The sequence below is a fragment of the Hibiscus syriacus genome, unplaced genomic scaffold (assembly GCF_006381635.1).
Source record: "Hibiscus syriacus cultivar Baekdansim isolate YM2019G1 unplaced genomic scaffold, ASM638163v2 tig00110198_pilon, whole genome shotgun sequence".
Taxonomy (NCBI): Eukaryota; Viridiplantae; Streptophyta; class Magnoliopsida; order Malvales; family Malvaceae; genus Hibiscus; species Hibiscus syriacus.
This window is the reverse complement of record NW_024062623.1, coordinates 1,310,400-1,333,923: the sequence shown is the minus strand read 5'-3', so window position 1 is coordinate 1,333,923 and position 23,524 is coordinate 1,310,400. Positions and strand designations below refer to the sequence as shown.

At 33.5% G+C, this 23,524-nt stretch overlaps 3 protein-coding genes and 2 pseudogenes across 3 annotated transcripts; 3 read left to right on the top strand and 2 right to left on the bottom strand.

The window, feature by feature from the left end:
* The first annotated feature begins 326 nt into the window (after positions 1 to 326).
* Positions 327 to 2,600, top strand: LOC120218597 (5'-adenylylsulfate reductase-like 4). Its single transcript, XM_039215530.1, has 5 exons — positions 327 to 638; positions 1,108 to 1,295; positions 1,383 to 1,507; positions 1,937 to 2,401; positions 2,439 to 2,600. The coding sequence occupies exons 1-4, from the start codon at positions 402 to 404 to the stop codon at positions 2,371 to 2,373; spliced, it is 987 nt and encodes a 328-aa protein (XP_039071461.1). The 5' UTR covers positions 327 to 401; the 3' UTR covers positions 2,374 to 2,401; positions 2,439 to 2,600.
* A 3,302-nt stretch (positions 2,601 to 5,902) lies between these two features.
* On the top strand, positions 5,903 to 6,815 carry LOC120218413 (annotated as a pseudogene).
* Positions 6,816 to 9,122: 2,307 nt separating this feature from the next.
* On the top strand, positions 9,123 to 12,174 carry LOC120218594 (annotated as a pseudogene).
* Positions 12,175 to 13,282: 1,108 nt separating this feature from the next.
* Positions 13,283 to 14,424, bottom strand: LOC120218596 (major pollen allergen Lol p 11-like). Its single transcript, XM_039215529.1, has 2 exons — positions 14,168 to 14,424; positions 13,283 to 13,719 (listed from the first exon to the last, which is right to left on the bottom strand). Exons 1-2 carry the CDS (start codon positions 14,319 to 14,321, stop codon positions 13,388 to 13,390), a joined length of 486 nt encoding a protein of 161 aa, XP_039071460.1. The 5' UTR covers positions 14,322 to 14,424; the 3' UTR covers positions 13,283 to 13,387.
* Positions 14,425 to 15,788: 1,364 nt separating this feature from the next.
* On the bottom strand, positions 15,789 to 19,417 carry LOC120218436 (agamous-like MADS-box protein AGL104). Its single transcript, XM_039215365.1, has 12 exons — positions 19,233 to 19,417; positions 18,559 to 18,612; positions 18,183 to 18,215; positions 18,054 to 18,072; positions 17,453 to 17,510; positions 17,308 to 17,339; positions 17,170 to 17,231; positions 16,992 to 17,091; positions 16,553 to 16,603; positions 16,299 to 16,408; positions 16,036 to 16,228; positions 15,789 to 15,941 (listed from the first exon to the last, which is right to left on the bottom strand). Exons 1-12 carry the CDS (start codon positions 19,415 to 19,417, stop codon positions 15,789 to 15,791), a joined length of 1,050 nt encoding a protein of 349 aa, XP_039071296.1.
* Positions 19,418 to 23,524: the final 4,107 nt, after the last annotated feature.

Below are 23,524 nucleotides of genomic sequence, written 5' to 3'. Positions count from 1 at the left end.
ACAAAATTTGAATTAAAAATAACTATTCTTCGATGAAAATGTAGAATTTTATTTTATTTTTAAGAAACTTATTAAACTGAATAAACAATGTTTTTCGAACAAAGCTGAATAAATAATCCAAGAAAGCAAACGATGGACTGATAATTCCCTTAAAATAAAATGATTATTCCTGCAAATGAAAAAGAAAGAATTTTTGTAATTTAATCAGTTTAATTCAATGGACTAATCTGCAGTTTTTATAATTATCCATTTGCACGGAGTCTATAATTTTACCAACATATAAAAGCACGGTCTTTTGCGCAGAAATCTGCTTTCGTTTCAACTCTTTCGGTTTCTGACGCTTTGATCCGTCCATAAAATTTCCCATGACTGCTTCTCTTATCTGTTGAAATTACAAATTTATGAAGTTCCCAGAATCCGCGACCCGTTATCCGTCTTTGATGGGTAAGAAGGTATGGGAAATGAGGATCCTAACATTGTTTTTGTGGTGTAGGCTAACGTGCCCCGCCTCCGTTCCCGTTAGGGTTCCGATGTGTCCCAAGAATTCCGTTCTTGAAGCGGTCTTTGACTTTGGTGGCCCCTTTTGCTCCATTAACTCTGAATTTAACGAGTCTATCGATTTCGTTGGAGTCACCGAGGTACCTTGATAATTTTTCATTTTCTTTAATCTGGGTAATTTTCCCTTTCAATTTTATGCATTGGCTGATTTGATCATATGCTGTGTATGCTTTTGAACTAAGTTTTAGAGAATTTTTAGTTAAAGTTTGTGCCTTTTTTCAAGTTGTGAGCTGATAGATACGCAATCAATTAGGGATAGATATAGGGTTTTTCACTTTGGTTGCTTCCGAGAGTGAACTTTGCTGTAGAAAGATAAATAATCTTTCTATGATTCTATTGCTCTGGGTAGGAATTTAAATTATGGATACGGTCGCATTTATCGCGACTTCAGCAATAGCGAATGTTATAGCGAAATCCCTGGCTCTGGGTTCAAAGACTTAAGGAACTAACATTTCTGAGATCAAGTCCTTGTTACAACTGCACTGAGTTCTGATTATACTCTTTTTTTTTATACATATTTTAATTATTTTCTCTTTGTCTATTTTGTAGGGAGATGAGATTTCATTGCAAAGGGCGCTTGACATGGTCCAGAGGAACAGCCATGAATTTGTAGCAGTTCTTTTCTATGCATCTTGGTGCCCTTTTTCAAGATCTTTTAGGCCGAGCTTCACGATCATTTCATCTTCCTATCCTTCCATTCCTCATTTTGCTATAAAAGAATCAGCTGTCAGGCCCAGGTTTGCTATCAAATAACTTTCGTGTTGGTTTTTGCAATGCTATATCTCATTAAACTAATGAATGGTGGTGGTGTTTGAATTCTTCAGCATACTCTCGAAGTATGGAGTATATGGGTTTCCTACTCTTTTCCTTTTAAATTCTAGGATGCGCGTACATTATCATGGAAACCGGTCTGTTGAATCAGTCAGTGCTTTCTATAATGATGTCACTGGTAAGGCCATTGTTTCTTCAATTATTGAGTTTCTATGATTCTGGAGATCAATATTATGTTGAGTTATTGACTAATGGCATACTTCTATTCAAAGTTTTCATTCTCCATTCTATACTTTGTTGTGTTGTTTCTGTTCATAATTCTCTGGTCTTAGCCAGTGAATTGTGATCGCCTGTCTGGTGCTCCATTTATCTCCATGCATTTTGGCTGTGTTAGTGCACCAGATTATGGATTCGATACGATACGAGTGATAAGTTGTTTTTGAACTGTAAACCATCCTCATTTCCGCTTTGCTTTTGGTGTATGTATGCAAGGCAATTTTGTAGCATCTCATCGTCCATTATCTTATCCATGTACGGTCTTCATAAGATTGTATAATCCTATAGGAATCTTGTTTAGCTTTCTCATGAAGATGTTACTTTGTTCTAGGCTTTAAGAACAAATCTCCGGATAGAACACTGCTGGACACAATCCGACATGAGAAGCACAATATCACTGAGCAGGAAAGCTGTTCATTCTCCTGGGCAAGATCTCCACAGAATTTACTTCAACAAGAGACGTACTTGGCCTTAGCCACCGCTTTTGTTCTTTTAAGGTTGCTATACCTGTTGTATCCAACTTTACTAGTATTCGCTCACTTCACTTGGAGACGGCTGAATCGAAAGGTGAAGTTGGGGACCATGTTGGAACATCCGATGGCTTATCTGAAAAGAAAATTTCAGTTCATTTCCTTGAAAGAGCCCTGCAAGAGAAGCAACTTGCAAGGTGCAATGAATGCTAGAGCATGGGCTTCTAAATCCCTTGCTACCGTTGCAATCGGTGATGCTAATTCTAGCTGGCCTTCGCCGATGAATGGATCTATCTGACCCTTTTAGCTGGTGTGGCTCGGGTGTTTGTTTCGTATACAAGTTTGGGTGCAGGAGCCTCTTTGTCAGGTATTCCTCCACAGCTTCTTTGGTGTTTAGCTTCGTGAATTATGTGATTGAATGTTTTGATGCTTTAATAGTTAAATTTCATTTGTTGATATTATTTTAGAATACATTATCTTCCTCCATAAATTTGTGGATATTTGAGTAGAGCAGGGTATTACTATTGAATGTTTGCAACAATTAATAATGGTACAGATATCGAACAATCCTTTTAAGTTGGTCATGAAAATTGACTCAACTCATTCTCAAACTAATAAGGAATGTTATTAGCATATACTTATAATTTGGGATGAACTTAAAATGTTCAAAAGTTTGAAAACCAATTTCGAAGGAAACTTAAAATTAAAGGATGAAAGTAAAACATCCAAAAGTTTAAAGATTAGTTTAGAATGAGAGACGAAATTGGAATGTTTAAGAATTGATATTTCATATCTTTGGTATATTATTGTGGTGCAAATCTTTATACATCTCTAGGTTTTAGATTGATATCATATAATTTTTTTGATTAATCTAAGAAGATTACTAGTGGTTGTATCTGCTTTACTCTTAATAATTTGACAATACAAACTCAAATTCTCCTGCCATTATTGGTGTTCAAACCTAAATAACTATCTCTTACAATCGTTGGTTCATAAAATATTTTAAAATGCAAACAAAATTAACAAATGTATTAACTATAGTAATAAGATTAAAATAAAATTGAATTTTTTAAACAGAGGTAGAAAAATTATATTTTTAAAATAGAAAATGTTTTTAAACATTTTAGAATTTTAATTGAAGTAAAATTATATTAATGATCGGGAAACGGATATTTAGAAAGAAGTTAGCTGAGTAGCGATTTCATTATTGGGGTTATAGCAGAAGGATTAAAATAGAGATTTCATTATCATTAATAAAAAAGAACTAAATTATTGACAAAACTTAAACCCTAAATAGAGATATACCAAAGAAAGGGAGTCATCAAATTCTTGCAGCCGAAAGGAGAGGCAATTCCCAAAAACCCACTCAAAATCCCTAATTATTGGTAGAAAACCCTCTAAAATTCTTAAACCCTAAATCATTCCTAAAAGTGAAGCAACAACAGCACGTAAACAAATAGAGATGTACCAAAGAAAGGGAGCCATAGAAGCAAGGGCCTATGAAAGAAAACCCAATCTTTGGATGGAAATCTATCTATGCCTCTAGAACAAAGCCATCAAGAAATCGATTTCAGATCTCAAAATTCTTGCAGCCGAAAGGAGAGGCATTTCCCAAAACACCAATCTCCCATTGCCAGTTTCAAAACAAAACGATAGAAAAACAACTACAAAGGGAAGAGAGAGAGAACGACGATACAGGTAGGGAATGAGATGTATTTATAGTGAAGCATGGCGACGCGAAACCCTAATTGCTGAATTTTTTAACCCTGGGCCGGACTGCCTGTGTGTGTGCTTCGGCTTCATTAATCGGCCCATTATTTTCTTTTTCTAACGTTTCCCCAATCATCTCAGCCATTCGTTTTAGAGGTGATAAAATAAGTTCGAATCCAAAAATTCATTCAAATTTATTTAAAATTTGATCCAATTAAAAGGGGAAAAAAAGATTTGGAAGACATTCGATTGTAAATTTTTAGAAACGTGTAAAAACATATTAAAAAGTTAAATTTATAGTGATTTCCTTAATTTTAAATATATAATTATAATATTAATTAAGTGGTTATCAATAGAAATTAATAGGTTTAATTTTTTTTTTCAATAATTCTGAGAAGAATATAAGATATCATATGTTGAAAGATTTTTAATTATTTGAGAATGAACGCTTATACCTCTACGTATACGGTGCTCGAACTTGAAATCTCAACGAATAACAACAATCTCTTAATCACTGAGGTCACTTGGTTAATCTATTAATAAGTTTAATTTAATATCAATACAAAGTCTATTTGGATATGATTATTATTTTATTTAATTAACTTATATAAAATCTATAAATATAATTATTCAAAAAAAATAGAAATACATTAAAATATTATTTTTACTAATATTATATTATATTATTAATTTAATAATATAATGTACGATATAATTATCCTGATTGATTAAAAATTATGAATTTTATATTTATATATGTTATAAACATAAATATATAGTAATAATAATAATAATAATAATAATAATAATAATTAACATAAAAACATAAGCCCTAAACTAAGTTGGGTTGAAAAATTTTGTTCAAGACTCGATCCGAGTGGAAGACATTTTTTCACCAATATATTGATACTTAATGGATAAATAGAAGCATTTTGTGACTTTACATTAAATTTATTTGATTTCTAAAATTTTAATTTTAGTTTTTATCATCAAATTATCACAATTGAAATAAAGTAAATCTATACCGGTTAAAACATCAGAATTATTTGAATACATCTAAACTCGACCAATTTAATTTTAAAATAGTCAAAATCTAAAATATTTATTTTTTAACGGTCTAAATCAAAGATAATTTAATTCGAAAAATATTTAAATTTAAATTAACATCAAAATTATTTGAATACATTTAAACTCCACCAATCCAATTTTAAAATAGTCAAAATCTAAAATATTTATTTTTTAACGGTGTAAATCCAAGATAATTTAATTCGAATAACATTCAAATTTAAATGTAGAAATATTTAAATTCGAGCTTATTTAAATTTGAAATTACTCCAACCCAAACTAGTTAAAACCGGATATATATATCGTAAAACATAATAATCCTAATGCATAGATATATCAGTCCAAGCTAACCTTTTACCACCTCAAACATGGTTTCTTCTATGTTAAACATATATTTTAGTATCTAAATTTAGTTTCAAAGTTCAATTTCGTATTAAATCAGGTAAAACGGTTTAAGTACCAAATTGAACTAAAAAATTAAGTTCAAGTAGCAAAATTTGAATTAACTTTTTCTTTTTGATATCTTTCCACTAGTTAGGTATCCATTGAAAGGCTCATGTGTGGCCAGCCATTCACATCCCAAAAATGGAGTCCTTGAATTATTAAAAGCTTATAAATGTGCAAGATGACAGTAAGAAAGAGACAGAAGTAAACTAAACCTCAATTTTTAAAAAATTATTAAAATTGATAAAAGAATACCGTTAAACTGTACCATCATCGATTGTATTGACTTTGAAAATTCATTTGCACCCTAAACGGTTTCGTTGCCGGGGAAAGAAGACCGATGCTTGTTAAACGAACGACGGTCATGCATGCAAAATTTCTTCCTTTGAAATGTCATTGCATAAATAAGTCGTTAAGTCAATTCCACGTCAACCAGAAATTCCTAATTGAGATATTTTTCTTCACACGTTAAAGAGCGTCCTCATTTGCTAAGTCCTCGTAAAACCCTAAATTACTATCAAACGAAAACATCATATGGGTATAAATAGGCTAACAATACGTGCTAATTTCATCAGCCATTAAGCATCTACCGATTATACAAAATGATAATGGGAACCAAATCTCTTCTCTTCTTCTCATTTTACCTTCTCATTTTCTTCATGTTTCAGGCTGTTTTTGCATATTCGAAACACGAAAGCACATCGCCGTTCGATTTTCTTCGACATCTTCAAGGATGTCATAAGGGAGACAACCTTAAAGACGTCCATAAACTCAAAAAACACCTCGAAAAATTCGGGTATTTGAGTTATAAGAACCGAACTCACGCCGATGATGACAATTTCGATGAGTTGATAGAGTCCGCCGTTAGAACTTATCAGCTGAATTATAATTTGAAAGCAACCGGAAGGTTGGATGTCGATACCGTATCCAAGATGATATCGCCGCGATGTGGGGTTGCAGATGTCATCGATGGAACTTCGAGGATGCGGTCTGGCCGAAAACGGGTGTCGAAATCGTTTCATACAGTGTCGCATTATTCGTTTTTTTCCAGGAGAACCGAAATGGCCAGCTTCGAAGTACAGTCTAACATATGCATTTCTTCCGGGGACTCGAGCCGATGCCGTTAACCCGGTTGTAAGAGCTTTTCAAACATGGGTTGAGAATACACATTTCAGGTTTTCGAGGACTGAGGATTATGTAAATGCCGATATATCGGTTAGCTTCGAAGGTCATGACCATGGAGACGGGTTCCCTTTTGATGGACCCGGTGGAACCTTGGCTCATGCTTTTCGACCAACCGATGGGAGGTTCCATTACGATGCTGACGAACCATGGTCCGTGGCTGCGAATCGTGGTTCATATCATTTGGAGACCGTGGCATTGCATGAAATCGGACACCTTATTGGTTTAGGGCACAGTTCCATTGAAGGGGCCATCATGTACCCCAGAATACTGCCGGGACAAAGCAAAGGTTTGCATGGGGATTATAGTCAAGGAATAAGGGCTTTGCATAACTTTTGAAAATAATTTACTTCTCACTACAAATAAAACAATAAGCTGTTTTAATTTTTCTTTTTGTAATGTTTTTCATTTGAGTTTTGGTTCATTGCAAAGTTCAATGAAATAAAGAGAATAAGTTATTATTTATTTGTTAGTCTCTATACTAACATTTATGATACGTTTTAAAGTATATAAATGGTTCCGATTATAGGTATTGTTTTGTTAAGTTTTTTGACTATTTAAAATTTATAAAACGGTAATCCGACTATTCATATATTATAAACTCGTCATTTTCTATTAAAAATTGACGGTCATTTAAACTAAATATTAACCTGCTAAAAAAATATTTACCTGCACATGGTTGTGAAATGAAGCTGGAAAGGCTACTCTCCAAGTTTCTTGTCAGATTTTTCTTTTAAATTTATGGAGGTGCTTCAAAACAATCATTTTCGAGCAGTAGTTTAAGCAGTTAACCAATAAGTTAACATTTAACTTAAACGGTCGTAAATTTTTTTTGAAAAAATAAATTTAAAACATATGGAAAGTTGGTGATTATTTTATAATTTTAATAGTAAGAAAACTTAACAAAATAGTATCATATAATCAAAGAATCATTTATATACGTTATCCTATTTTATTAAATCTTAAGACGTATGTTAATAAGTGCTTGTAATGTTGTGAATCATTAGTAAATTATACATATTCTTTTTATTGTAAAACTAATTTATATGTATAAAAGTCTGAAACTTTTGGAAAGGTCCTAATAGTTAAAAAAGGCTTAATACAAAAAATAGGCCCTAATGTTTATTTAAATGATTATTTTGATCCTTGTTCTTTTTTAGGAACATTTTGGTCATCACGTTTCACTTTGGGGCAAAAAGCTCTCTATAAATGAAAACCGTTTGTTAACACACGACTAACGCTCCGAAATATGAGAATTTTATAACCTAAAATGAAAAGTTGAGAGCTAAAATACCCCAGAAAAAAGAATAAGAGACAATGATTATTTTGTCAAATGTTAAGGAACTTTATACCCTAAATTAAAACGTTGACGTTCAAAATACTCCAAAAAAATAAAATAAAGGGTAAAACAATCATTTTGATAAATGTTAGGAGCTAATTTTGACATTATATCTTTAAAAAAATATTTTTCTTTAATGACATAGATTCGAACAATAGTCTACACAATGCTTGAGTAACTCCTCATACTTTATAATTTCATTAGGGAATGATCTTCTTCAAAATTTTAAGTGACTCCTCAAAACTTTGTTAAATCTTAATTTCTTTAAATTTCTAAAAGTTTTTTTATTAGACTCTTTATTTTTAATTTTTTAGTAAGTAATTAATTTTTTTTAAAAAAAGAAGACGTATGTGTCATTGTGAACGTCCTCATACTTTATAATTTTAATAGGGAATGATTTCCTTAAACTTTTTTACGAGACTCCTCCAAACTTTGATTAGATCTTCATTTTTCTTAGTCCTTTTTAATTTCTTTAAATTTTCAAAAGTTTTTTATTAGACTCCTCAATTAAAGAAAAATCATTAAGTCGTCAAAATATTTGAAAATTTTCATTAATACATTTATATTTTCAATACATATACATAATCAATTAAATAATGTTTAATCTTCAAATTATGACGTCGTAAATAGAGTAAGTTGGATTTGAATGATCACTCTTATCATAAATATTTACAGTATTTGGTTTTGATTAGTCAATCAATGAATGAGATATCGATAGTTATACAAAAAATATGTTTCTATATCGTATATCTTTAGAACAAAATCCGTCTACCCTTTTCTTGTGTCTCTTAATATGTCCCACCAATAATATATAGTCACGTGTATTATTAATTTTTTTAAGTTAATACCCGTTACACAAGATTGTAATCCATAAAAATTACATTTGATTGTCACACACACTTTGAAATGCAAATGACGGACCATCCTATTCTTTTTACAAAGAATATTTTAGAATTTTGGATATTGTATAATATGAGATGATGAAGTTAATATAATTATAATAGTTCAAAGTGTAATGTTATGTTTTATGAGAATTGTGCTAGAAAGAATTAAGAGAATTTGTACAATAGAGTTTCATTAGAAAATAAAGATGAATAATAGTTAGGTTTATATGTTACTTCAATCATCAACGACCGTTAGTTTTTGTAGGTGCAAAATGATATTGTTGGTCTCATCCCGTTAGATTATTTAATTGTTGGTTAAGTGGTAATTATTAGCAAAAGGCAAGGCTATTTGTTATGTATATGACTGTAAAGGCACTCCTTTTAAGCAAATGCATACGCCAAAATCAAACGCAGGCACCACTTACCTTGTCTCTCCACTCGTTTCAAACAACTCAGTCTTCAAACTCACCACCATGCTGAAACTCCAAACTTCATTCCTCCTTTATCTCATCCACACTAGTTCATTGCTCTTCATCTTATCTGAGTCGACTCGGCCTCCATTCGCCTGCGACTCATCCGATCCAGCCACCAAGTCCTACCCTTTCTGCGAACCCACACTCCCCACCACCGAACGAGTTCGAGATTTGGTGTCTCGACTCACATTAGACGAAAAGATATCCCAACTCATCAACTCAGCTCCCGCCATTCCAAGGCTCGGCATCCCGGAATATCAATGGTGGTCGGAAGCCTTGCACGGTTTAGCCGTCAGCAGAGGCATTCGTTTCAATGGAACAATTCAAACGGCCACCAGTTTCCCTCAAATCATTCTCACAGCCGCTTCCTTTGATGTTCATCTCTGGTACCGTATTGCTCAGGCAAGCCCTTTTAAAGCATTGTTCTATATTTTTAACTGAAAGTAGATATCTTAAACGACAAGCAAAAAAACCCCTTTTTTCAGGCAGTTGGAATCGAAGGCAGAGCGATTTACAACGTTGGACAAGCAATGGGGTTAACATTTTGGGCACCAAACATTAATGTATTTAGGGACCCAAGGTGGGGACGAGGGCAAGAAACACCCGGTGAGGATCCTTTGGTTACTGGGAAATATGCAGTTTCATATGTGAGAGGATTACAAGGGGACTCTTTTGAAGGTGGGAAACTTGGTGAAAATCTTCAAGCTTCCGCTTGTTGTAAGCATTTTACAGCTTATGATTTGGATAATTGGAAAGGAATGACAAGATATATCTTCAATGCAAACGTACGTCTAAATTTCCAAGAAAAAAATCCATCTTTGTTTGCTTATTTGATTGATTGAAACACCCCATTTGGCCATTTCTTTGGATTTATTCAGGTGAGTTCACAGGATTTAGCAGATACATATCAACCACCATTCCAGAGTTGCATACAACAAGGCAGAGCCAGTGGGGTAATGTGTGCTTACAATCGTGTTAACGGAGTCCCCAACTGTGCCGATTACGATCTCTTGTCCGAAACAGCCCGAGGCCGGTGGGGTTTCAAAGGGTATATCACTGCAGACTGTGATGCTGTCGCCACTATTTTTGAACAACAAGGATATGTTAAAGTACCAGACAGAAGATGCTGCTGCTGATGTTCTTAAAGCTGGTATTGATATTAATTCTGTTCTTTTGCCAAATGAATTCTACATTTCATCATTGTTATATATGCACAATATGTTGGTTTTTGGTTATCGAATGCTATGTTACTTGGACTCGGATGAGAATGTCAAATATGTCTATATTAGGGTACTTGAAGGTAGAAAGTAATATAGGTTAAAATATCCAGAAATGGTTAATAGTATCATCTGAAAATTTGATCAATGAATTTTGCAGGAATGGATGTCGATTGTGGTTCGTTTTTGTTGAAACACACGAAGAAAGCAGTTGAAAACCAAAAATTGCTCGTATCTGAAATAGATAGAGCCCTTCACAACCTTTTCTCGATCAGGATGAGACTGGGGCTTTTCAATGGTGATCCGGGTAAACTGCCTTTTGGTGACATTGGTTCGGATCAAGTTTGTTCTCAAGAGCATCAGAATCTTGCCCTTGAGGCTGCTCGTCACGGCATCGTCCTTCTGAAAAACACCGATAAACTCCTTCCGCTTTCGAAAACTGGAATAACTTCTCTTGCTGTAATAGGCCCCAATGCTGATTCCGTGCAAATGCTGCTCGGAAACTATGCAGGCCCTCCTTGTAAATCTGTTACGCCATTGCAGGGTTTGCAAGGTTATGTTAAAGACACTAGGTTTCACCAAGGTTGTACAGCAGTTAATTGTTCTACTGCCTTCACTGCTCAAGCAATGAATGTAGCGGTAGCGGCCGGAGCGGATCGTGTGGTGTTAGTAATGGGATTGGATCAAACCCAAGAGAGGGAGAAATTCGATCGAGTTGACTTGTTGCTTCCACCGAAGCAACAGGACCTGATATCCACCATTGCAGGAGCTGCTAAGAATCCAGTCATTTTGGTGCTTCTTTCCGGAGGTCCAGTCGACATATCGTTTGCCAAAAACGATCAACGCATCGGAAGTATTCTCTGGGCCGGTTATCCAGGTGAAGCTGGAGGACGTGCATTAGCTGAAATTATATTCGGTGATCACAACCCCGGTGAGTTCTCATTCATACATCTTGCGGTACAGTTTAAACAAAAGGCATACTTGAGTTTTAAGCTTCATGCTCATACACAGGAGGGAGATTACCAGTTACTTGGTATCCACAAAGTTATGTTAATGTACCAATGACAGACATGAGAATGCGTCCTGAACCATCTTCCAGCTATCCCGGACGCACCTACAGATTCTACAAAGGACCAAAGGTGTTTGAATTCGGTTATGGCCTCAGCTACTCAAATTATACATATGAAATTCTCCCTGTAAACCAAAACAAGGTCTATTTAAGCAATCAGATAAGTTCTCAAACGGTCGAGAACTCGAATCCTCCCGGATACATACCGGTTTCAAAGATAGGAACTGAAGTTTGTGATAAGATAAAGTACCCAGTCACAGTTAGAGTTCAAAACAACGGCGAGTTGGCTGGTAAGCATCCCGTATTGCTATTTGTGAGGCCGAAAAAGATGGGTAATGGGAGGCCGGTGAAACAGTTGGTGGCATTCCAGAGTGTTAATTTGAATGCAGGGGAAAGAGGTGATATTGGACTTGAGTTGAGGCCATGTGAGCATCTTAGTTCGGCCATTGAAGATGGTAGGATGGTGATAGAAGAAGGGTCTTATTTCTTAAGTATTGGAGACAAAGAATTAGAGATTGAGGTCGTTGAATGATGCAAAGGAATGACTCATCGAAAAATAAAGGCAACTTTAAAGTTAATGTAACTTATGGTTTAGCTTTCCAGTAAAACTCTTCCTTGTAAAAATCAGTTCAGTTATAGTATTTTGATGTTATCTTGTAACAGAGTGGCCCTATAACATTTCATAAGACAATGCATGCGGCTAAGCTCCCAATGAACATTTGCTTGTCTCTTCACTCGTGCCCGTTCTGCTCAGTGGTCAGTGGTCCTATATTTCATTGCTGCTCATCTCATCCGAGACGACTCAGTCTCCCTTCTCCTGCGATTCATATGACACAAAAACCAAATCCTACCCTTTCTGCAAAACCAAACTCCCCTTCACCCAACGTGTCCAAGATCTGGTTTCCAGGTTCACATTAGATGAAAAAAATATCCCAATTCGTTAACTCAGCTCCCGCCATTCCAACCAAGACTCGGCATCCCTGACTATCAATTGTGGTCCGGAGCCTTACATGGTGTAGCCCGTTCGTTCAGGGTCTCGCAAAGTATTCGTTTAATTGGGACAATTCGATCAGCCACCGGCTTCCCTCAAGTCATTCTCACCGCTGCAACTTTCGATGAGGCGGAGTGCGGATGACAGATTACAGAAAATTCAAGAAAAAGAGATCATAAGGGCCGGAACTCATCGCATATCGCTATTTGTAAGGCCGGCAAAAGTGAGTAATGGGAGGCCAGTGAATCAATTAGTTGCATTCCTGCGTTTGGTCGAGTCAAGTTAGAAAATTTCGAGTTAACGTGTCTTACTTTGTGACCTAAAGATACTTGAAAATTTTTCGAGTCTAGTCGAATTTATAAAATTTGAGTATAGTAAAATCGAATTTTCGAATTTCTGTTTAAATGATTTTTTATAATCATGTACAATACATAGATTTTTTCACATTATATACATATATCATATAAAGTTGAGAGACTCGACTCATTCTTGAAAACTAATCCACTAATTACTTAAATTTTGAGTTATTCAAATTACTATTCAAGTTATTCAAATACAACTCAATTTGAACTTAGCTCAGCCAACGAAGATGACTTGATGACGATATAAGAAGGGTCTTATTTCTTGAGCATTGGAGACGAAGAATCAGAGATTCAGGTTGTTCTACGGTACAATCATAGCTAATGTACCTTACTGATCGGTAAACAGCTGTTTTAAATCAATTTTCACTGCCAAATTATGAGCAAAAAAATTGTTTTCTTGTAATGTATTGGCATAACCATCAGGTGAAAAGAACAGCAATTACCCATATACTTCCGGGACAGAAGCAAATCAATTAGTTAAAGTCCTCTAAATGTAGAAATAAACGAAGCAATTCACATAACAAATAGCAGACAACAACATAATTCATATGCATACACAACTTCACAAACCACACTCTAAACATCTTCCTCGTCTTCCTGATACATCTTCATCATCTCAGCACAGCCAGCTTCAGGCTCGTCAGCCATGAAGCCCATCGCATTGGCATATCGGATGTTGGATGTGATGCCGTTGTAGGTGGTCAAGATAACACGGGCACGCTCACGACCCTCGGTCATGATGGCACAATCAGGCTGGGAACTCTTCACAAGAAGTGCATCACAGATCTGATCCCAGTGATCCTCGGGCACAGCAATCTCGTATTTTCCTGCTTCGTCGGTGTAGCCCTCCTTCTCGTAGACAACTTTGCCGGTCTTCCTGTCGGAGCACATCAACTTAACCGTGGCACCTGCAAATAAAAAAAATTAAGAACCAAATACATAAAATTGAAAAAATCCATCCCTTTCTATATATTTGGAAGATGATATTCATTTTCGCATGTTCATAAATAACATTAATCAAAAGACAACATTTTTAACAACAAATCATGTGGAAGGAAACTTCAGTTCTCAACAACACCAACAGCTACAAGATAAAACCACGAGCAAACCTATAATCTTAAAACCATCAAATTTTCACCCTTTTCTTTAAATTTTACACCTTTGAATCGCCTATTGATTTCCAAGACTCGAACTTTGTGGTTCTCACAAATAACCTTTTATTCACTTCAACTCTTAAGTAACATAAAAACCTGGAAACTAGTTCATAGATCTACTAGTTCAGAAGCTAAAACACCAGATCCAACAATGGCACCAACATAAACACACACAAAATATAACAGAGATGAAAGAAAGTACCAGGAATGCATCGACTCTTGGGGGTTTCAAAACCAGCACGGCAGCGGTCACAGTACACAAGCCCTTGGACCACCAATGGGTTCTTCACCATGCGTGTAGCACTGACCAAAGCTGGAAGCACACAGAGTGCAACGAACAACAATACTTTGGCCATGTTTTTTTTTGCTTCTTTTCTGGGTTTTTTCCCTCGAAAAACGTAATGAAGAAATGCTTAGAAACAACAAGATGATGGGGCAAACTAAATAAAAAGTGTGAACGTAGGAAAACAGGAAAATGATAACTGGCTATGCCGCGTCGAGGGAGTATTTTCATATGTGACTTGAAAGATGTGCGAGTTGCTGGACTTGGATGCCACGTCGAAACGGTGGTGGCGATTTGGTAATTTTGATTAGCAGAAAGGCTTTTTTAGTGAAAATATGAGGTGCTTTGATGACGTGGCAATGCAATATCGGTGGGATGAAGGGGGAAAGTGGAGATGAGAAAGTAGAGGATAAACCACGGTCGTGATTGAATGCAGCTGGCTGTTGTCGGTGCTCACATGGAGCACTTTGAGATGGGTAGGGATGGGTATGGGACCATATTCGACGGTTCCGACCTAACATGATTTTATTGAGTTAGATTAAAAAAAAAATAGGTTTGAGTCGGGTAGGGTCGGTTTTTTAAAGGTACTATTCGGGTGGTATTAGGTCGGATTCATATTTAAGATTACAAATATCCGATCGACTCGAAATAACATAATTTTACCTTATATATTTATGAATAATTATAATAATATCTCTCTATATTATTTTTTTCAATTAAATTATTATTTTTATTAAATAAAAATAATATTTTTTATTATTTTGGGTCGGGACGGATTGAGTTCGAATTTTATCTCAAAAATCGAATCGGATTCAGGTTGAGTGGAGGATATATATTTTTCGATTCGGATCGGGTTGATCGAAACCCCACCCATGCCCATCCCCATCCCCATCCCCATCCCCATAGATTGATGCCAGAGGAAGCATTGGGGGTACGGTGCCCCATCACATGGATTCTCTAATGAATAAGTAAATTATTTAAATTAAAATGAAATAAACAAATTTTTGCGAGTTATTATTCATATTGTTATCAAATTTGATATTACATGTAGAACAATTAAGTGATAAATAAATATTGATTCAATGATTATTTGAGTTTAATTGAATATGAGTTGTATTATAAGCACGGTTATAATATAAAGATAATCTATATTAGTTGATAATAGAAATATCTTTGTAGTTCATAGAATTATTTTGAATAAATAATTCAGAAAATTATTACATTGTCGAAAATTCTCATTAAGATATAATTTGTCTTGACAATTAAAGCGGACAACTTCCAAATAATAATATAGATGTGCATTGAACATCTAGAATGGATGAATTTAAGCCTCTTACATGATACAAAATCATATGAAATATATGTATTTAAAATAGTGATTCTATAAATGGTTAATGGAAGATTTTTACATATATCTAAAAGACTGTAATATGCAAAATAGATGTAAAAAAATGGTGTTTTGCCGTGGTACATTTACTAGGGTTTTTGGAATATTACAACAGTGAAAGTTGAAGTAGTTATATTAGCACTGTGAAAATGGTCATTGCCCATTGTGTTGTTCTTGAACTCTGATCTCATGGTTTGAGCCTTCATTATCTCCCGTCTGACCATGTGAATTATAGTTCCCCGGAATTTCCATTTGCTGATCATTTCCTACCATTTTTGCCATTTCCTGATGACCCATCATTCCATGCTGCTACAACACATACATATCATTAGACGACCAACGGAACGTTTTTCTGTTTTGGTTTCAGATGTAATCAAGACTAGTGTGGATGATCATGTACCTGCACATGGGAATATAAATCCGGCGGCATAGAGTTGGACTGCAGCCCTGCAGAAGCAAAAGACTGAGGCCACGGCGGGAAGTTTCCGGCGTTCGGGTTCGAGACATGGCATTGATCTCCTCCTATGTTGTGAGGATCCACATTCGGGATGTTTCCTTGCAACAATGGATCGTACACCGTCGACGAAAGATTCCTGAAATGCATCATAAGCGTAGCCGGTTGGTTTCTGCAATCATTTTAGTAGAGCAGAAAATGGGGTATACCTTAGAGGATTTAAAGATGCTGAAGCATCAAAGATTTGGGATTGGTTTTGGCCATTATCAGTGAGCTGCCAATTGACAACATCGTTCTCGAAAGATGGAGGCAATCGTTGCTGAAATATAAATCATAAAACGAACATGAAAGATATTAAAATTGTTAAAATATTTCTCATTCAAAGTTCCAAAAATATCATTTTTTTCAACCAAAAAAAAACCCCAACCTTTCACTATGTTGATTTTAAGTTATCAAAGTTTACCTGTAGAGGAGATGGATCATAAGAAGATAAATGGTTGCTCAATATGTATTCCTGTAAACCAAATGTATGGAAATTTATGTGAAAAGATAAATATGTAATAATAATAATAATCAGGGTAAAATACGTGTTTCGTCACACAACTATTATTGCGGTTCTGTTTTAGTCATCTGACTATTTTTTTCAAAATTGTATCTAACGTTACATTTTTTTTGTTTTGGTCACCCGTCGTTAAAAAATTAACAGTGATGTTGAAGTGTCACCATAGGATACTGTCACGTCATAATTGAAAAAAAATCACGTCAGAAATTTTGTTTACTTTTTAATGGTGGATGATCAAAATGGAAGTATACATTACGTATGATTTTGAAAAATATATAGTTGAATGACTAAAACGAAACTGTAGAAATAGATAGATGACCAGCAACAACAGTAATCTGACCTTTCTTTGGACAACATTTGCTAATGTCTCGACAAGATGTTTCTCACATGATTCATGCTCTGCCATGGATGTGAACCTGAAAGGATAAGGTTCGTATGCCCTGCATTTGAAAACTCGATAATTTAATTAGCCCAAATTTGAAAAAATATTAATTTTATTCCCAAGTCTAAATATAAACCTTAGCTGTTCCTCTGCCATCTGAAGTTGTTGTTGTAACCTTACAATTTCTTGCTGGATTTCCTGTAATAAAAACATTAATTAACAAACAGAAACAAACTAATAAAACATGGAAGAAAACACAGTATATTTATGGTACCTTAAAATCAGAGTTAAAAGATGTTGGACTGTTTTTGCCAAAAATCCAAGAAAACACACAACAAAAAATTCCCATTAGCGAATGCATTTAAATTATTTTGAAAATTGAACAAAAATGAAATTATCTCAACATATAGAAAAGAAAACAAGTTGAAGAGCAATATCATTTTCACTTCTTAGCTGCTGGAGAATCCTAAGCAAATACTGCATAAACACAAAATTCCATGAACCGAGATTTCGTGATTTTACGATTTTACGTAAGGGTGAATAAAATTCAATTCGATTTAAAATATTTCAAATAAAATTTAGGTTATAAAATAAGATCTAAATAACTAGAATAATTTTAAGTTCAATTTCGAGTCAAGTCCCTCAACTCTTCATGATATATATATATATATGTATATATATATTACATATGAAAAAAATATAAAGAAATATATGTGTGTGTAATTATAAAAAATAGTTTAAATTAAAATCAATTAGTATCGTAATATATATATATATATATATATATATATATAATTAAAATTAAATAAAATCTCAAACAATTTGTCTCGACAAGAATGTCATAAATTTGACTTGACTCAAAATTCTTTTAAAATAAAGTTTGAGTTTTAAAATATGACTCGTCAACTAGACTAATTTAAAATTTTCTTACTCCACTAGACTCAACTCGATTGAGTGATAGCCCCTAATTTTACATTTTCATGGAAACTATTACGCTAATATAAGTGTCATTTTACTTACCTCTTTGTTTTGGATATCACTGCAACGAAAAATAAACATGACCAAAAGAACATTAGCTTCAACTTATGAATTCCAATCTTTTTAAGGATAAAATTAAACGAAATAAATAATAAGGGTTTAACGACGTACGGATGTCTTATTTGTTCAGGGAAAATTAGAGCACTGCAACAGATAAATTAATGGAGATGTCACCGAATCAATACGTCAAATGAAATATTATATATATATATAGTTTATGAAAACTCTTTAATTTTACACAGATTTAAAATTATTGGATGTGTAAAAATATATGATTGGGATTGATTCTTTGTTTTTTCTTTTACCAGTAAATATCTTCCAATTTCCTACGATTAAGCGCAACCATCTGTTTTTATTTATGTAACGATCATAAATATATGTAAAACTAAAAGAATTTTACATTGCATAACATAATTATATCTTTATTTTTATAAGTATATAAAAGCTAAAAAAAAATTTAATGGTATAAAATGGGTAAGAGTATTACTGTTCTCTTTCTCGATCGGGGACATTAATGTAACGGATAAAGACATCCTCAATCCTGGTTTTTTCAATGAAATGGTTAAATACATGCTTCTAATTCAACATATATGAAAATACGTAAATCTATATATTCGTATTCAACATATATGAAAATACGTAAATCTATATATTTTTCAAGTAATAGAACAGTTTTTTAGTTAAATTTTTTGAAAAGGATGCTAATTTAATTTTAGTTTAGAGTAAACTACGTATTTAGTTATCTACCTATTCATGTGGTTCTGTTTTGGTCACCTAACTATATTTAAAAAAAAAATCAGATTTAATATTACGTTTTGGTTCTGTTTTGATCACCCACTGTTACAAAATAAATAGAACTGTTGATGTTGTATTTTTTTTTATTTTTTAACGATGATGTGACATTCCCTTATGGTGACATATTAGCAACACCGTTAATTTTTTAACAACGAATGACCAAAATATAAGTAAAACGTAATGTTAGGTACGATTTAAAAAAATTGGGTGAACATAATAGAGTTACGAAAATAGGTGAATGACTAAATACATAATTTATCCTTTAGCTTATTGAAGCATCAACATGCATGTATTCTCTCTTGCATGCACGTAGAGTTACGTTACTGTTTTAAAAAGCAACAATATATATGAATAAAATGGCTGCACCTTCTCCTGCCAGAGAAATGGCTAATCCGACCGGAAGGAGAGAACATGACGAGAGCAATATCGATGTCACAGAGGATGGAAAGTTCATAAGCCTTCTTAATCAACCCATTTCTACGCTTTGAAAACGTCACTTGACGATTTGTATTGTTTTCTATCCTCTTAATCTCCAGCTTAACACGTCCCATATCTCACGCTATTGATCTTCCTATGAACCCTAAATATTCTCTATACGTCAAAATGGAATGTGTTCTTTAGGGTTTGTTTTGAAAAAGATTTGAAAACCCTAATCCAGTCTTATTTTTAGAAGAAGGGAAAATCTAAGGGATGATGAATTGTTATTTGGGTATATCATGGTTTTCAGAACCGGACTGATTAGCGAACCGGCCATGCTACTGGTTCACTGGTTCAACCGGTCGAACCGGTCCGATCGGTCAGAAGAACCAGATGACGTCATAATTATTTAAAAAATTAAATAAAAATACCAAAAATATTTAATAAAAAGTAATTTTTTATATCACAAGTCATAACATATATAAATTAAAAACCATAAAATCAAGTGAAACAAAATGATTCAAATTAACTACAACATAATATTTAAGGTAAAACATATTAAATAATAAATATAATTATATAACTATAATTAAAAAATAAATTTGGGGCTAAAAAAATCATAACAAAATGATATTGTTTGGTTTATTTTTTTTTTAAAAAAACAATCCCACATGGCTAAGAAACATAGAAGAGCATCCCAAAAGTCTAAAGAGTAAAAATATGAGAACAAAACAATCCCACATTGCTAAGAAACATAGAAGAGCATCACAACTAACTTCTATAAATAATAGAGGTAATTTGACATTCAAAATCATGGAGCATTTTGGTGAGCATTGAGTGAACTATTCTTTCACTTCAATCAAGCTTGAATTTTAGTCTTCAATTGTGCTTCTAATTTTTTTTTTTAGTTCAAGCCTTTTTGAGTTCAAGTTTCAATATTATATTTTAAGTTCGAGTTGAACTTGATAATTTTTAATTTGTGAGTTTGAGTAGAGTTGAGCTTACTTTTAAAGTTTTCAAGTTCAAGTCGAGCTCAGCAATACTTGAGTTCGACTTGGCTCGTTTAACAAACGATGTTTGGTTTAATTTTTTTAAAAAATAAAATTTCCGGTTTTTTCCAGTTTTCAGCCGGTCCGGTTCGAACGGTTCAACGGTTCTGGCTGGTTCACTAGTAGTGGTTCAACCGGTTTAGATTGAACCGAACTAGGCAACGATTCCCGATTGAACCGGCCGATCCGGTCCGGTTTTCAAAACAATGGGGTATATATATGTTGTGAAACGGGCATGGAGGAAGAAATGTCCTTAAAAGAAGGGTGTGGTCAGATGTGTTAGAGAAAGAGAGTGGGAGGGGGGGAATGGTTAAAAATGGGTGGGATAAGGGAGATTTGAGTGTCAGATATTGAAGGGTTTACTTGAGAGGGGAAAGAGTCATAGATATTGAAAGTAAATAATTAGGGTTTGTTTTGAGGTTATTGGTTAAGGCCATACTTATCCAAAAGCTGATTCATTTTTTATATACTTTATTGTTATAATATAGAATTCTTTTTTATCTTTAGATTATAATTTAAGATATATTTAAATAATGTTAATAATCTCTAGAGTAAGTGATTAAAAACTTTCAGTTGATATTTTTTTATCTCTCTTAAGTTGTGGGTTCAATTTTATTAGGAACAAAACTCATACTCACCCTCTTTAGAGTATATAGTTAAAAGAAGAAATATTTGAATAATAAATCTTTAATTTGAATTAATCGAGCAAATAAGAGAGGGTCAATATGTTTACAAATCTAATATATATTTGGAGGTTTTAAGTCTTTAAAGATTGACCCACTTTTCTTTTTTTGTATTCAAGTACAAACATGTTTGTATAGAATGGTCATAATAGAGACATAGATAGATCGAGGGAAAGCGAATAATTGATGTCATTATTTTAAAAAATTTAAATTTTTATATATTTTCGATTAAAAATCTATTTTAGTCCCCTAACATAAAATCTTGTGTCTATCCTTAAATAGAGAACGGGAAAGCTTTAGCCAACCTTGTAAATTCATCCTTTTTAAATATGATTTGATGTTAAGCTTAGTTGGGTTTAGGGTTTAAGGAATTCTTACCGGTAAGAATTCTCATAAGATAAAATTCTTGGTGATCAAGTTCATTTTGTTTATAGAATAAGTATTAAGTCATGATATTTGATGTAATCTTTTTCTGATCTTTGTAACTATTGGGACCTATGTTGTATAGATGAGTTTTGTATGGACGTTATAAGAGTTTTTGGAATACCCCGAATTTTGAAATATATATATATATATCGGAATGCAATAGAGGAAATTATATGTATTTGTACTCTTCTACATTTATAGTGAATTATTATTTCTCTCGTTTGTGAAGGTAAACAAGTTGAATCAAGTTAAATCTTATTTCTTGTGTGTCTTATTCTATACTCATCTCAATTAATTTTTTCACTTACAAATTTTTAATAATTATGTATACTATTAAAATCTAACTATGTTGGTGCTAATGATCAATTAAGTCTCATCTCAATTGAAAAAATGTTTTAAGTATGTTTTTCAAATAATAATTAAACTCTTATTATTAACATTTGTCTTTAAAATGTAATATTTATCTACTTAATCAAGAAAATGTCACACATCCAAGAATCAAAATCGTATTCAATAAAATTATATATAAATCTATTATCTCTCCACCTATAATCATTATTGGATGAAATTAAGAAATATATTTATTTTTAACATAAAATACTAGAAGTGTAACAAAATTTAATTCATTGTTATATTTAAATTTCAAAATTATATATAAATCTATTATCACTCCGCCTATAATCATTATTGGATGAAATTGAAAAATATATTTATTTTTAACATAAAATATTATAAGTGTAACAAAACTTAATTAATTACTAGATTTAAATTTCAAAATTATATAAATTCCAATTGTATAATAGTTCTCATTTATAATCTTTTTTCAATTGGAAGATCATACTCAACCGATCAAACCAATAGCTCTCAGTTGAACCGGTCTAACTGATCCGATTCAATGTTTTTTCATCCATGAGTTGGTCGAAGGAAAGGAAATGCAAGGCCAAGGTGTGGGGAGGGGACACAAGGCTTGAATTTTTCTTATGGTAATGAAATAAAATTGACTGTATATCAAAGAATTTGCTTCAGTATTCAATATAGGAATGGGAAAAAGGTCCAAGTATTATATATATATATATATATACACACACACAAAATATAAACCAACCTTGGAAATTTTGAAGCCTGCAATAGCTAAACGGCATGTGAATTTTCACAAGGAATGTGATAATTTAGTAACAGAGGAGCAGGAATTAACGTATGCCTGTGAAGTGGTCATTTCTGGGACATCTCTACTGCCAAGTTTGTTCTCGTGGCTCAGGAATGGTGTCCGCAACTGAGGCTGACAAGGCACCGTTAGAGATTCTCGGGCTCCTAGATGCTCGAACATTCTTGAGAGTCATCATGAGTTTTTGTCTCTCTCCTTCAATCTCTGCAAATCGAAGGAGCTAGATTTTAGACTACACTTTCCCAAATGTTCCTATCTTGGACCTCAATGTCTAATAAAATTTGGATTTCAGCAATAACTTGTTGGACATATCCGACTCGATCAAGGCTCAAAAGTGAGATATCAGAGCAGTAAAGAGAGCCTAGAGGAAAGCACAACCAATATATGTGAACAGTAGTGAAAGAGAGCTAATAATTTTCTGTTAGCTTACTGGATGACTTATACATGGCTGCACATGGTTTTCAAATTTTATTAAAGTGGAAAGAACAAGCAAATTAGATGTGTATGAGATGTAATAGTCGAGCAATAACCGGTTATCAGTTATTGGTTTGATCATTACACCCAAATTACTGGTATACCAGGTAAAGGGTCACCATAAGGTTGCTTTGATCATCTTTGGGACCAAACAAAACTTGGCTTAATCTACACAAGTCTTTGGGCCAAAGCAAATTGTTTCCCTCGAGCAGAAGATTCTCACGAGAGACTTAATCGAAAGATTTTATCACTAAGCTCCGGAAAGGAATCAGAAAAGCTGACTAATGTTGTTTTCTAGAACTTAGCATACCTCGGAAAAAGAATGCTCGATCTCTTCTTAGTCTGCAATGCCTCAGCAACCTCAAGTTCCAATGCAAGTACCCTTTCTAATGCATCTCCACTTTCTGAATATTCATTAAAGAAAGGGAAAATGTTTCCCAGTTC